The following is a 15,093-nucleotide window of genomic DNA, read 5'->3' as shown; positions in this document are numbered from 1 at the left end:
TTTAAAGAGAAGCTAGATAATTTCATGGAGGTTAGGTCCATAAAAGGCTATTAGCCAGGGGATAAAATGGTGTCCTTGGCCTCTGTATGTCAGAGGCTGGAGAGGGATGGCAGGAGACAAATCGCTTGATCATTGTCTTCGGTCCACCCTCTCTGGGGAACCTGGTGCTGGCCACTGTCGGTAGACAGGATACTGGGCTAGATGGACCTTTGGTCTGACCCAGTATGGCTGTTCTTATGTTCTTATGTTCCCCTCCAGTGGAAAGCCAACGGTGGCACTCCAACTTCACAGAGGGAGGGAGGGAGAGCCTGAAGTGCCAGCATGGGCTCCCCACTGCAGAGGAAAGGAGGCGCGCTGAGCTTGAGCCATGGACCACCTGGAAGACAGCTGTGGTCCATGGACCAAAGTTTGAGAACCACTGCATTAGAGGGTTATTAGTAAGGCAGGAGGCTGATAAGATATGATCGCTCATTTACACAGGTGGACACATCAAGATTTATCCTAACTAATGGAACCTACATATAAAAACTGAGTTTGAACTGTACCCTGTCTTTCCACTGGACTGTTGTTTTCCCGAGACTCCTTTATTCTCTTTAATATCCCAGCTATGGACTTAACTGTGAAATATGGATTCACTCTCTTTAGTTTGCCAGTGATCTTAGAATTAAGGACCAAATGAAATTTGTGTGATGGGTATTTTTAAAAGCATGATTAGCAGGCCTTCTACAGTGGACTCCCTAGAGTATTATCCTGACCAAATTAAAATACACTCCTCTCTTTGAAGAGCAATATTTTTAATTTGTGTTAAATATACAAAACCCTACCCAGTTCATCTAGTGTGTAAAATACAGATTGTTCAACCAAGTCATTTAAGCTCTCTAATAAGTATTTTATTAGAACAAGATATTAAACAAAATGAGAACGGCTACAGTTTCTGGCTCTCCTGGAGGAATCCAAGTGCTGCATGCACAGCTGCAAGTGTTGGGCCCAACAAAGACTTGTGGTTACATTTGTTTTATCTGGTCCAAGTGTTTTTATACTGTGTTTCTGGTTATATTCCACCAGAGACTGATACAATGCATAGAATGAGTTTCAAGACATCACACAAAGCCTAGTGCAGAATCATGGAAAGTAAAGGTCGATGTAAAACTAGAGCTGACGAAAAAAAGGATGCAAAAAAACCCCAAACCAACCATAAAAAGATGAGAGCGCAAAGAGGATAAATGGAGAAGGTATGGGTATCTTTCCTATTTCTGTTATTTCATACATTAAGTTTGATAGCCCTCTATTAAATAGTTATAATAATGGCAACTACTAGTCGTAAACTAGAAAGCAGTCAGATGGGCATAGTGGTAGCTGGGCTTAGCGTCTGTGGATGCAGGACTTTGTATTGTTTCTTCTCTGGTATTAAATGTTCAGTATCTACTGAAGGTGAAATTGACATATGGAACATTTGTGATTTAACCTATGTTATTAAGACAAAAATCCTCAGAAAGAGAGGCTGAAGCTGACAACAATAAATTAATAGTCATCTGTGTGTTTTGAATAACAACTTATTAACCTGTCAAGACGCTAATATTTAAAGGGTAGCCTCCTGAATCAATGATCTGGATAGCCAAGATCACATGCACAGCTTATAATGCTAATATATATTTCCTGAGACGGCCAAAAAAAATCCTAGAACGTGCAATTACTTTGATAAGATTCCCATCTTGAGATCCTTGTTATCTGTGCAATGGCCAAGTAAAGAGATTTGGAGGGGGTAATCTATGTAGATAGTTAGAAGTGAAGTAATCCCCATTTCATGCAGGAGAACACTTATACATAGTCATCCAGAGTATTAGTTGCTTCAGCTCAATGTGTTTTCCTCTGCAGGTTTCTCTTTTAAGCCAGCTCCCTCCAGCACTGGCTCTTGCTCCCCCCTCTTGCTGCCTCTTTCTGATAGAGGCAGAAAGCGGGAGGAGCGACAAGTCGAGTCACTTGCTCATCGGGTAGTCAACTAGTCGCTTACATCCCCATAACATATGTTTGGGTTATGTGAATGTCTATGTACATACACAGATCAGACTGGCACTAGTTATGCAATCAGGCATGAATAAAATGTATTTCCTAATACACAGGTCTGGGAGATCTGCCTCTCGTGAGAAGAAAAGTAATCTTTAATGAATTTCATGAAGGAGTAGGGTGCTGAATTCTATTTAAGATAGTCACACTAGTTCTCCTGGATCAGGCAAACCTATAATTGATTTTTCTACCAGGCACTATACTTACGTCTCTTTCAGCTAATCTGGTCACTACTTTTACCGGTATTAGGACTACGACCTAACAAGAGTACTAAATTTTTGTAACCAAGTCTCTTATTTGACCTTCTTTTAAAAAAATTAACAGCCTCATATCAAGTGAAAAAGAAAAGACACATTTTATAGCATAGCTCGAATCAGACATATTCTCAAATGGATTTTAACATAATATGAAAAATGTGGAAGCTTGTTTTTCTACATATATTATGATAGTGCCATATAATCGCTGTTTTCAATTTTAGCAGTTGATATATACTATTTTATACATCTCAACACATATGTATTCAAGATGAAATAAAGTTAACCCTAGAATTGAAGTCAGCAACTTTATAATACGCTGTGGGGAATGTTCAGCAGAATAGTACTAAGATTTATGAAGAATTATACAAATACTTTTAAACTATGCAGACTTTTTCAAGTTCTTTCAGAAAGGGTGTCGATACTAAATATAAAAAATAATTATTAATACCAAAATTGGAACAATATTCCAACATTGGCATTGATCATGATTTTTCATATTTAGTGTCTACTTCCTTTAAGAAAGGATTTGAAAAAGACTGTGGAAGATTTTGTTAAACTTTCTACACCCAGATATTTTCCAGAAAGTTGTAAGCGAGGTGAAAGAGCATTTTATTATAGAATTGCTTTCATAGCTACCATGTTTGCTAATGTGAAAATTATTACAAAATTGTAAAACTTCAACTCTTTTTCACATTCAAGCAGAATGTATAATTTTTCGGCTTATCTATATTGTTAGATCATTTAAAATAACTGAGATATTGAAAGTGACTTATAAAAGGCACTACTGCTATTCCACTAGTACTCAATACCAATAACAAATTCCCTCTTTTATATTATTTTCCAGATCACAAATAGTCATTTAGCAGTGTATCATTTTACTGCATTTCTAGCTTCCTATAGTATACATTTAAAAAAACCCAAAAGCATGTTTGCAGATGTTATAAAATCTAAATATGAGCTAAGCCTACATTTTCAGTTATAACAAAGAAAGTCCTAACTGCTAACATTCTTAGATCGAGTTTCACCAGAAAACCCCTATATTTTTGGTAGAGCTGAAGTAATGAGCTATTTAAAACCATATAGTATGTTTAAACTATTCTGGTTACTTGCCAAAGCTCGTTCTCCATTGCCACCCCACAAGTACTTTTTGAAAATATATACCTCTATAGATAAACTCTGCCTTTCTGTTGTGGCAGAACTTATGCAATATATCAAGAATTTTTTAATAAACATACATCCCTTCATTGGGAAAGAGTGGCTTCTGCATATTATACTTTTCAAAATATGTTTTATTAAATACAGATTTGGTTGGATATTTTTTCCCCAGAAAAAGAAAGGGAGGAAAGTCTTTAATCTTTTCACTGACAAACTAGAAGATGAAATTTAAACCCAAAAGATCTCCATAAGGAACTGAATTTGCTAGTTGTGAATGTTATATAGTTGCCTGATGACATTAGATTTTTATGTAAGTTTAAAATACACACAGCAAAGCACTGAGCAGCCGCAGTCTTCATATTGAGGACAATGACATGATTCAGTTCTCACCTCCCTGCAGACCTTAGTTTTTGTTGGAGTTTATGGAACAACATATCAGCAATAAGACAGCCTGTCCACAAAGTGGTGTGACCAAGAGAATATGGCACTGCAGAACTTGCATTTTTTTTCAGTGCACCGATAAACTGTAGGGATGAAATTCTGGCCATACTGAAATTAATGGGAATTTTACCACTGACTTCAATGGGGACAGAATTTCACCTTGAGTGTTCAAGAATCATTACAGATGTGCAGTCTCACATGTGCTTACTTATGTTGCAGACAATTAATAAGCAAGCAACCAAAAGGGAATTTCATTTTTACTCACTTATTGCTAGTGATGATATGGAAGTTTATAGCACAAAAATCACAACAGCTGAGCCATTCACATTAGTATTGGACTCCTTTTTTGTACAAGGTGAATTGGTCCCTTCATCTCTACTCTTTGATGCCTTGGCTAATTATTTTAAGCCTCACTAGCCACACGCAACCACTTTCAGATACCCTAACACTGAGTGGAGCCAATAGACCTCTGTTTTAGATGCTGCAAGTACCCCTAACTTCAATTAGTGTTACTTTTACAAAGAATCTCCCTTTTAAATTATAACAGCAATATAATCACACAGATTCACTTAAGGAGCCTCATTTTCATTAGCCTGCTTTGCACATACAAATCTACTAAATGCACGTACAAACAGCACTTAGGGCAGCAATCATCCAACCTGTGCACATAAATTTAGGCGGCTACATGCACACCTTTTGTAAACAGATTCCTTTTTTTTTTCATTTTATGAACAAATTTTCAAACAAAACTATTTAGCCTTATAAAAACGTATGAAAATAATGCTGTTCCATGCAGTAACTTAGAAAAGTATCATCATTTGCATTGTACAAGTACCTGAAAAGGCCTCTAAAATATGCAAGAACAAAATTATCAGTGTGTCTTATTAGCCCTTCCAGAGCCACCAACACATATTCATGATCTGAAACATGTTTTGTTAGTCTATGAAGTGCTACCAGACCATTTGTTGTTTTTTCCTGTACAGACTAACTCGGCTACCCCCTGAAGCATCAAATAACTGATTGAGTAATCTCTGTTAGTAACCAGTGTTATATGAGCAAGGTGCCTACTGTTTAGTCACACAATCAGGTGTCCTTCATCCATGTCTAAGACTATTTCAAACACTATGGGCATGTTTAGACTACTTTTTTTTTTCTGAAAGGAGATATGCAAATTTAACGCTAATTTACATATCTTCTTCCGATTGCTTTTTGAAAGCAGGTTTTTTGAAAGTGAAAGTAGTCTGGACACAGGTTTTTTTCTGGAAAATACCCTTTTTTGAAAAAACCACTCTTCCTAAAAAAAGGAGGAGATTTACGCAGTTTTTCGAAAAAGGGTTTTAAAAAAAACGCATCCAGACTACTTTCATTTTTGAAAAACCCTCTTTTGAAAAAGTAATTGGAAGAAGCTATGCAAATTACCACCGAATTTGCATATCTTCTTTTGAAAAAAAAATGTAGTCTAGACATGCCCTATATGTACCATAATCTACCTCCCACAATATCCTTCTGTGACGGGGCGGCCCCGCTCCACACTCAAGCCCAGGGAAACCACCTGGCGCAGGGGGCAGAGAGGGCCCCACCCACACAGCCCTACTGGGCATGCTCCCAAGGGAGCCCAGGTAGAAAAAGCTGCAGGCCTGCTCAGAAGGGGCAGACCATGGTCAGAGCTGGAGCTAGTGCCCACCCACCCGGGGCACCGACCGGACCACCAGAGAGGGGGTCGCCAGGCCTGCAGAACGCGCCACTGCCAGGCCCAAGCCGGGCTCGACCCCAATGGCGGAGCCACCAGCCAACCCCCCGTGACCCAGGCGTCGGACCGACCACCACTGACCCTGCTGACTTGGGAAGTGCGGTGACAGCCACCCGACTCATGCTGACAGGTGGGACAGTGACGGGCCGGGGGAAGGCGGTAGGAAGTGACCCAGGGCAAGGAGCTGGAACAGCCCTTGAGGGCTCGGCGTGTTGCGGGGAGGAGCCCCTGCCGAGCCAGTGGTGGGAGCCACCCGCCACTGATAGGGCTCTGGGTCGGGGCCCGGTGGAGAGGGAGGGCCCGGGCCCCCCTACCCCGAACCCCAGCGAGTGGGGACTCGGCTAAAGGACTAGGCCGGGAGGCCGTATTTCCCCCAATACTGGGGCAGGATACTTTGGAACTAGGCTTCTCAGCCTGCGGACTAAGGACTAGGCCAGGAGGCCATATTTCCCCTAATACAGGGCAGTATACTTGAGACTAGGCCAGTGGGCCGTATTTCCCCTAATAGAGGGGCGTTATACAAGGGGACTAGGCCCGATAGGTCTGAATGATGTCCCGGATGGAGGCGGCAGCCCCAAACAAGAGGGGAGCCCCCCGACACCTTGTTACCTATAAAACTACAGAAAAATTACCTATATCCCAAATACATATTACAATTTTGCTTAGCTGTGACAACCTCCTACCACTCCTCTAGACCAGTGGTTTTCAAACATTTTTTCTCATGACCCAGATGAAAAAAATTGTCAGTGCCCGTGACCCAACATAATTTGACTAGAGTGTGGGCTCCAGAGTAGGGCTGGGGATGAGAGCTTTGGGGTGTAGAAAGGGGCTTTGGCTTTGGCAGTGGTATGGGTGTGGCAGGAGAGGTTTACCTTGAGTGGCTCCTGGTTAGCGGTGCAGCACTGCACACCGTGCTGTGCCCCAGAAACCGCCAATGGCAGTGTGAAGTAAGCATTCAGTGCAGGGGCAGTGCACGGAGCCCGGTGCCCACCCCCCACCCTGCCCGCACACCTAGGAGCCAGACCTGCTGCCGACCACTTCTGGGGCACAGCACAGTCTGTGGTGCCAAGGCAGGCAGGGAGCTGCCTTAGCCCTGCCACTGCTCACCTGATCCCCCTGCAGCAACAAGACCCAGCTCCCGACATTTCATGACCCAGCCCTGGGATATGACCCGTAGTTTGAAAGCCACTGAGCTACACAAGGAGAGACAATAGTGCTTTATCATCCCATCAGCTCTATCTTGAATCCACCCACTATCACATTTAACTTTTCCCTAAAGTAGAGAAACACTTGCATGAACGACAGTGAGCTTGGCTAGAGTTTTCTTTGGCTAAATTTCAGGGAGGTCCACCTTTTGAAATGATACATATTGATAAAAGAATAAAATGAGTTTGTTCTACTTGGAATTTACATACCTCCCCTTTGTTTCCAGCTGGTAAAACTGAGATCCAAGCTCATATTTTTTATTATGTGAACTGTATCTATATTTCCAACAAAAAGAAATTGATTTTTTTCATCACAATGGTTGATATTTCTCAACTAGGAATGTGCTGCATTTGGTATGCTCTGTACCTGTGAACTAATATGAATTCAGAGTGTCTTACTAAACCAAAAAGAGAACACAAGAGATTTCTAGAAAACACACACTGCACAGAAATTTAAATTGGTCCTTTAGGATTCTCACATAAATAGAACCTAAGAAAACATTTGTCTAGTGGCAATGGTAACAAGAAAAACACCCAATCCTTACAGAATGCAATTTAATTTGATCATTTGGGACAACTGAGCATAATTCTAATAGTACTTCTAATATTTTCATGACTTAAAAAGCAAATCCAGAGTTTGAATACTCACCAAGACTATTACACCCATAAATTTCTTTCCACTCGGACTAGCATGGGCTATGAGAAACTCAGTGAAAACTGTCAAGATATAACAAGAATCTTTAAAATTTGCAATTCTCTATGGCTCTGTATTGAGACGAGGACCGGAAACAAAAGCCCATGTAGCACAGACTTGGTTTGAGGCCTAGCTAACAATGGACAAAACTTGGCTAATATAAAGCAAAGCTAAGTTGTGAGCAAAAGGCAGGCTCCCGCTCAGGGAAGCAAGAGAAACATTAACAGAAAACATGGAAATGGGAGAGGTGCTTAATAACTTCGTTGTTTTGGTTTTCACCAAGAAGGTTGGTAGTGCCTGGATGTCTAACATAGTGAATGCTAGTGGAATTGGGGGTAGTTTTAGAAATTAAAATAGGAAAAGAAGTTAAAAATTACTTGAAAACATCTAACTTCTCTCAGTCACCAGGGACTTATAAAATGCATCCTAGAATACTCAAGGAGCTGATAGAGGAGATGTCTGAGCCATTAGCTATCATCTTTGAAAAGTCATGGAAGTTGGGAGAGACTGCAGAAGATTGGAAAAGGGCAAATATAATGCCTCCCTCTATAAAAAGGGAACTAAGAGCACCCCAAGAAACTACAGACCAGTCAATTTAACTTCTGTGCCAGGGAAGATAATGGAGCAAATAATTAACAAATTCATCTGCAAACATCCGAAAGATAATAGGGAAACAGGTAACAGCCAGCATGGATTTGAAAAGTAAAAATTATATCAAACCAATCTGATAGCTTTCTTTGATAGGATACCAAGTCTTGTAGATAAGGGAGAAGCGATGGACATGGTTTACCTAAACTTTAGTAAAGTATTTGATATGGTTTTGCATGACCACCATATCAATAAACTAGGGAAATACAACCTAGATGGGGCTACTATAAGGTGGGTGCATAGCTGGCTGGATAACCATTCCCAGAGAGTAGTTATTAATGGTTCACAATCCTGCTGGAAGTGCATAACAAGTGGATTCCATAGGAGTTGGTTTTGGAACCAATTCTGTTCAATATCTTCAGCAACAATTTAGATATTGCCTAGGGATGTTGCGGAATCTCCATAATTGGAGATATTTAAAGTAGGTTAGAGAAGACATCTGTCAGGAATGATCTAGATCAGTGGTGGGCAACAGATGGCTAGCAGGCCGGATCCAGCCCACCAAGCTGCTGGATCCTGCCCATAGCCACCTTGCCAGCACACTTACTACATAGCAGCTCACACTTTAAACGGTGACTGCTAATTGCTTGGCACACTGGGGAGGGACAGGAAGGATTGGCACACTTTCCCCACCCCCAAGCAAAATCTCTCAGCTCTCACTGGCCAGTTTCCGGTCAATAGGAGCTGAGAAATTTTCCTAGAGGCAGGAAAATTACACTCCCTCCCTCCTCCCCACCCCATGCTGCAGCAGAGCCATGTGGTACAGCCAGTGCAGCAGACAGTCATGAAGCCTGACTCAGGTTGCTGCAGGGCTGCTGGCTGGGAGCTGCCTAAGTAAGCACCTCCCACCCAGAGCCTGCCTCTGTCACCCTATCCTGTCTCTCCCCTGAACGACCTGCCCCATGCCACTGCCTCCTGCTGCCCTAGATCACCACCCAAACCATCTGTAATCCCTCTCCCCACTTACCAAATCTTGGAGTGGCCCCCATTAAAAATTATTACCCATGCCGATCTAGATGGTGTTTGGTCTTGCCATGAGGGCAGAGGATTGGATTTGACCCTTTGAGGTCCCTTCTAGTTCCAGTGTTATAGGATTTATTTTCAGCATGATGTAAGATGCATTTTTTGTCCAGGCCATTCACTAACTGCAAGTTCTAGAATCTATTGTCACTGCTGGCTAGCTAGGTTTCCCTAAGATTAGCTAGTTTGTTGCCATAGAGGAGAGGGGACAAGAGCAAATTATCTAGAAAATAATGTCAGCTCTTAAATCAAGACCTTGCAAAGTATGCTCAGTGTTACGTGGGGGTTGAGCATCAATGTCTGTGACAAAAATAACTCAAGAAATAACAATGAAGTTAGTTTTCAGAGCAGAACCACACTTCAAAACGTACATATTAGAAAAATTAAGTTGGACCACCACTTGTTACAATGTGCTGTGGTCCTCTACAGACAATCTCTATTTGCCACATAAAAATATATTTATTTAAAGCTAAATTTGCAGACCAAAATAACTGTAGAGAAAGGAGGAGTTGGTCAGACTGAGGCATGACCTGCCTTACCATATTGTAGGCTTGGGGTACTGTCCAGAATAATGTCACTAGAGGAAGCAAAAAGTTCTCACCAGGTCAGACAATCATCTTTCAAGGATTGTACTTCCTAGGTGGAGACTCCAAATGAAACCATAAAAAATAGTGGGTGGAGCAGTTAGCAAAATATCTGTGGAATACTTCCAAGCCGGTGGAAGTAACTAGCTTAACTGATGACAGCACGTAGGTGCCACAGGAATGGAAACTTTACTGATGCAGAAATTAGACTAAATAAAAAAGAGACATACATAGCACCAAAACTAATAAGAAAGGGCCTACTTATGTCAGTAAATGGTCATCAAACATTGTATCTCAAATATGATGTCCAGAAGACAATTTAATTCCTATAGGATTCTATTTTGGGGGTTGGGGAGAATTAGAAAGGGAGAGGAGAGGCAAACAAATACCAGACCAGGTTATAACATTAGCCATAACTGAGAAAGTCTCTTCAAAAATATTTTGACAAATAAACCAAAAAAAGGAACGTGCATGGAGACTTTAGAAAACTTTGGTCTAAAGATTTACTTCTGCTTGTCTCTTCTGCTCTCAATTTGTCAGACAGTGCAGCTGGAAATCTCTCTATACCGCACGAGGCCAGAAACTTCAATATTATACTCACAGCGAATACCATAAATCATGAGAGGATCAAGCTGCTTCTTCCCATGCTTCCCTTGCCCTGAAAGGTTGGAGATGGCCTGAATTTCCCGGTGGAAGAGGTAGTCTAGCAAGGTCAGGGCCATCTTCTCAGCTGTGCGGCAATTGGTGCTGATATGCAGCATGTCAGCCGGGGTGATGGGGCAACGGACTCTCATCTCAGGATTGTTTTCATCTCCAAGCCACGTCCCATTGGGGTAATCCTCTAAAAAGAGAGAATCAGGAAATTCTAAGCGATGGCACAGGCTGCAACAGCTTTACTGAAAAGATATAAATATCATCAAGTCTTCCCCCCCCTTTTTTTTCTCCAAATATGTTCTCCATTAACTTCTTTCAAAGCTCATAGTAGTGACTGGCTCGCTCACAGGGTTTGTAATGGATAACAAGCCTTTATCCAATCCACATCAGCAGTAACTAAAGGTGGTTACCACTAACAGCTGTTTGGTGGCTTGCAAAAAAAGAGCAATTAGTCTTAGTCCAGATTTCCAACGCACAAATGAAATTTAACAGTCTCTAAAGAGAGGACAATGAGCAAAAGAAAATCTCACCCACAATTGTACGCATTCTGCCCCCTCAAAATAAGGGTCAGGGCATGTTTGTGGGATAAGGAAGCTAATATCTTCACGTGAACCACTTTTCTAGTAAGGCTTGTCCCTCCAACCTCACAAATCTGAATCATAATTTTCCCCTTAAGCAATGCAACCAGATGATCCTAAGCAAGACTGACAGCTTGAGGAAAATAAATAATTAGCAATAAGCAATAATTGCCTTGATTAATTACTTAAGGGTTCTAAAATAGGACAATCACTCAACTGTAGCTAAAGATCCCAAACAAAATGTTATGTTTTGTTTCAGACTTACTGAACAGTAGTCTGCATTATTTCCTACACACGTCATTTACCAAAGGACCAGCTCCAGCCTGGAGAATGAATCACCATTCATCTCTCAAGTGTCTCTTTCCTCCTAGTCAAGGGTGAGGTCATTAGCAGAAGAATATGTAATCATTATACTGGCTGCTAGTGCTATACCTGGCCTATACCTTATCCAGAAATTTTGCTTTTGCTCTTGTTCTGGACTCTCACGGTTTAGGAAAGTAAGTGCTTATTTTAAGCTAAGGGAAACTCTGAATTCTTAATGGAAATTAAATTTTGTTGGCAGTGCCAGAAGGCTGTGAATTCAGGCCACTAATCAGAAATAGCGAGTAACGTTCAGCGTGGACACTAGAGTCACACCTGGAGTACGGGATGCAGCTGCAAGGAAATGTGTAGTCCCTTTGGATGAGATGCTAAGCCAGGCTAAGTTTGCTTGTTTCAGTTAAAATGAAATTTCCTATAACAATCTTGACAATATTAGGGGAATAACCAAGTGGTCTAACCTAAGATTTCAATAATGACTGACCCAGATTGTGTGGCTTTAATTTCAATGTTTGCACAACTTTGTAGGGTAAAATGCATGAAGGCTGCTGACTTGGGATTTGTGCCAATCATTCATGCTATGCTGGCATTGTATTGCTTTTTCACATATCTTCAAAGTGTATATATATGAAACAGATCTTTTAACTATATGGTTTATTTTTAAAGACATGTATGTAATGAAGTATTATGGTATATATAAAGTCACAAACACCTAGAACACAAGAACATAAGAACGGCTGTACTGGGTCAGACCAAAGGTCCATCTAGCCCAATATCCTGTCTGCCGACAGTGGCCAGCACCAGGTGCCCCAGAGAGGGTGGACTGAAGACAATGATCAAGTGATTTGTCTCCTGCCATCCCTCTCCAGCCTCTGACAAACAGAGACCAAGGACACCATTTTATCCCCCTGGCTAATAGCCTTTTATGGACCTAACCTCCAGGAAATTATCGAGCTTCTCTTTAAACTCTGTTATAGTCCTAGCCTTCACAGCCTCCTCTGGCAAGGAGTTCCACAGGTTGACTACACGCTGTGTGAAGAAGAACTTCTTTTTATTAGTTTTAAACCTGCTACCCATTAATTTCATTAGGTGTCCTCTAGTTCTTCTATTATGGGAACTAATAAATAACTTTTCTTTATCTGCCTTCTCCACACCACTCATGATTTTATATACCTCTATCATATCCCCCCTCAGTCTCCTCTTTTCTAAACTGAAAAGTCTCAGTCGCTTTAACCTCTCCTCAGATGGGACCCGTTCCAAACCCCAAATCATTTTAGTTGCCCTTTTCTGAACCCTTTCCAAGGCCAAAATATCTTTTTTGAGGTGAGGAGACCACATCTGTACACAGTATTCAAGATGTGGGCGTACCATAGTTTTATACAGGGGCAGTAAGATATTCTGGGTCTTATTTTCTATCCTTTTCTTAATAATTCCTAGCATCCTATTTGCCTTTTTGACCGCCGCTGCACACTGTGTGGAAGTTTTCAGAGAACTGTCCACGATAACTCCAAGATCTCTTTCCTGATTTGTCGTAGCCAAATTAGCCCCCATCATACTGTACGTATAGTTGGGGTTATTTTTCCCGATGTGCATTACTTTACACTTATCCACATTACATTTTATTTGCCATTTTGTTGCCCAATCACTCAGTTTGGTGAGATCTTTTTGGAGTCCCTCACAGTCTGCTTCTGTCTTGACTATCTTAAACAGTTTTGTACCATCCGCAAACTTTACCACCTCACTGCTTACCCCTTTCTCCAGATCATTTATAAATAAGTTGAAAAGGACTCGTCTGGAAATTGGCCTGTTTTTCATAATCATCCTACAGTAAAACTTCATTGGTCTGGCATCTGATGGTCCAGCACTATCGGGAACCCGGAAGTGCTCCGGGCAGCCGGACCATTGGAGCTGCTCTGCCCCCAGCTTCCCCGATTCAGCCGCTGCTGAAACTGACCAGCAGCTGAATCAGGGAAGCAGGGGGCAGAGCAGCTGGAGTGCTGCCGGTAGGTCCCGTAGCACTGCTCCTCGGCGCTGTGAGACCAACCCGGCAGCACCCCAGCTGTCCCCGATTCAGCCGCCGCTGAAACTGACCAGTGGCTGACTCCGGAAAGCCCGAGGCACAGCTGCTCTGCCCCGGGCATCCCGGAGTCAGCCGCTGGTCAGTTTCAGCAGCGGCTGACTTGGGGATGCCTGGGGCAGAGCAGCCGGGGTGCTGCCAGGTTGGTTCGGTAGCGCCGCCTCTTGGTGCTGCGGGACTAACCCGGCAGCACCCCAGCTGCTCTGCCCCAGGCATCCCCAAGAGCAACTGGGGTTCTGCCACGTTGATCTCGCAGCACCAAAGTGCGGCACTACTGGACCAACCCGGCAGCACCCCAGCTGCTCTGCCGCAGGCATCCCGATTCAGCTGCTGCTGAAACTGACCAGCAATGGCTGAATCGGGGACGCCTGGGGCAGAGCCAGACTATCGGAAGGGGGGGCTATGAGAGGTCTGGGGTGGCATCCCCCCCACACCACCCTAGACCTCTCATAGCCCCCCCTTCCGATAGTCCGGCATATCTGATAATCTGGCACCCCCTGGGTCATAAAGGTGTCGAATTATCGGAAGTTTACTGTATTCACATGATAACCATGGAGTTCAGATGAATTAGTACTTTTCAAGGTGAATAGGTTTATGTGACCCATAAAAAAGCATGGTCTTTATTTCCAGATATTGGATTGTGTTAAATATTCTATGTTCTGTTAGATTATATGCCAGAAGCAAGCAATAAAATGTAACATAGGAAGACATTCACGCTCTAAAGAATGCTTTTGAGACAAGATCTCTGGGACTGACTGATGTAGCAAGTATCAGATCCAAGTTTACTGCAATGAACGGTGATGGTATGAAGTAAATGTCAAATTACACAGTATTGATACATGAATATCAGATGGCCATAATTGTAAGTAAAGGAAAATATGTACCTCTTCACGTAAACCATTAATGATGTATCAAATTATTGTAAAGCATCAACATATGCACATAATTTAAAGTTATATTTTTATTTAAATACAAATCTTATTTTCACTGATGGACTTGCTTGTTTCTTATATTTCCACTGGTTTAGAAAAATGAAGATCCCTAACGGGTTTTGTTCACATTTTCTTTATATTCAAACTACAGTGCATTAGTTACACTTTGCACAGTGTAAGATGGTATCTGGGCATTATGGCAAGAAATTCAATTGCTCAGATGCATTCAGAACAAGTTATAAAAAAAGATATCCTGCTACTAACGATCACACTCGATGTAGCAGACAAAGCAGAGAAATGACTGTATTGCAGGTTGTGTTCATTTTCCAACATATCTCATATGCTTTTATTTTCAAGAGAATCTAGCAAACTTAAGTGAACCACTCTATAATCTGCTATCAGAACTGTACTGCCTGATTTTAATTCATCTCCAAGGAATAAATATATTTTAATAATATATTTCATTACATTTATAAAGCAACTTTCATCTGCAGCCATGCTAATGAATGATCTCACCATATATGAACCAAAAACTTTTCTCATTAATAAAATCATCAACTGTTATTAGTAGTTCTGATTATAGAAGTTACTACTTTTACTATGTGTGACTCTATTTTTATTTCTTAAAGTTTGGAAGAGAATACAGCTCTTTATTGCGCTGACCTATATAGCACAAGCCCTTCAAAAAGTTTTCAGCTCTTGCTTTCACACTGTAC

General features: G+C 41.6%; 1 protein-coding gene across 3 annotated transcripts in view; it reads right to left on the bottom strand.

Moving 5' to 3' along the window:
- The window catches only part of BANP (BTG3 associated nuclear protein), a 278,499-nt gene that overhangs the window by 150,921 nt on the left and 112,485 nt on the right, over positions 1-15,093 (bottom strand). For all 3 annotated transcript variants that reach the window (XR_016350523.1, XM_075939923.2, XM_089781542.1), the window contains one exon: positions 10,420-10,659. Coding sequence is in view for 2 of the 3 variants with exons in the window: in XM_075939923.2 (XP_075796038.1) it covers positions 10,420-10,659 (240 nt within the window). In the remaining variant the exon portion in view is untranslated. The remainder of the gene's footprint in view (positions 1-10,419; positions 10,660-15,093) is intronic.

This window comes from Pelodiscus sinensis, chromosome 12, assembly GCF_052426305.1.
Source record: "Pelodiscus sinensis isolate ZL-2025 chromosome 12, ASM5242630v1, whole genome shotgun sequence".
Lineage (NCBI taxonomy): Eukaryota > Metazoa > Chordata > Testudines > Trionychidae > Pelodiscus > Pelodiscus sinensis.
The sequence above is the reverse complement of the archived record's forward strand: the minus strand, read 5'-3'. Positions and strand labels throughout refer to the sequence as shown.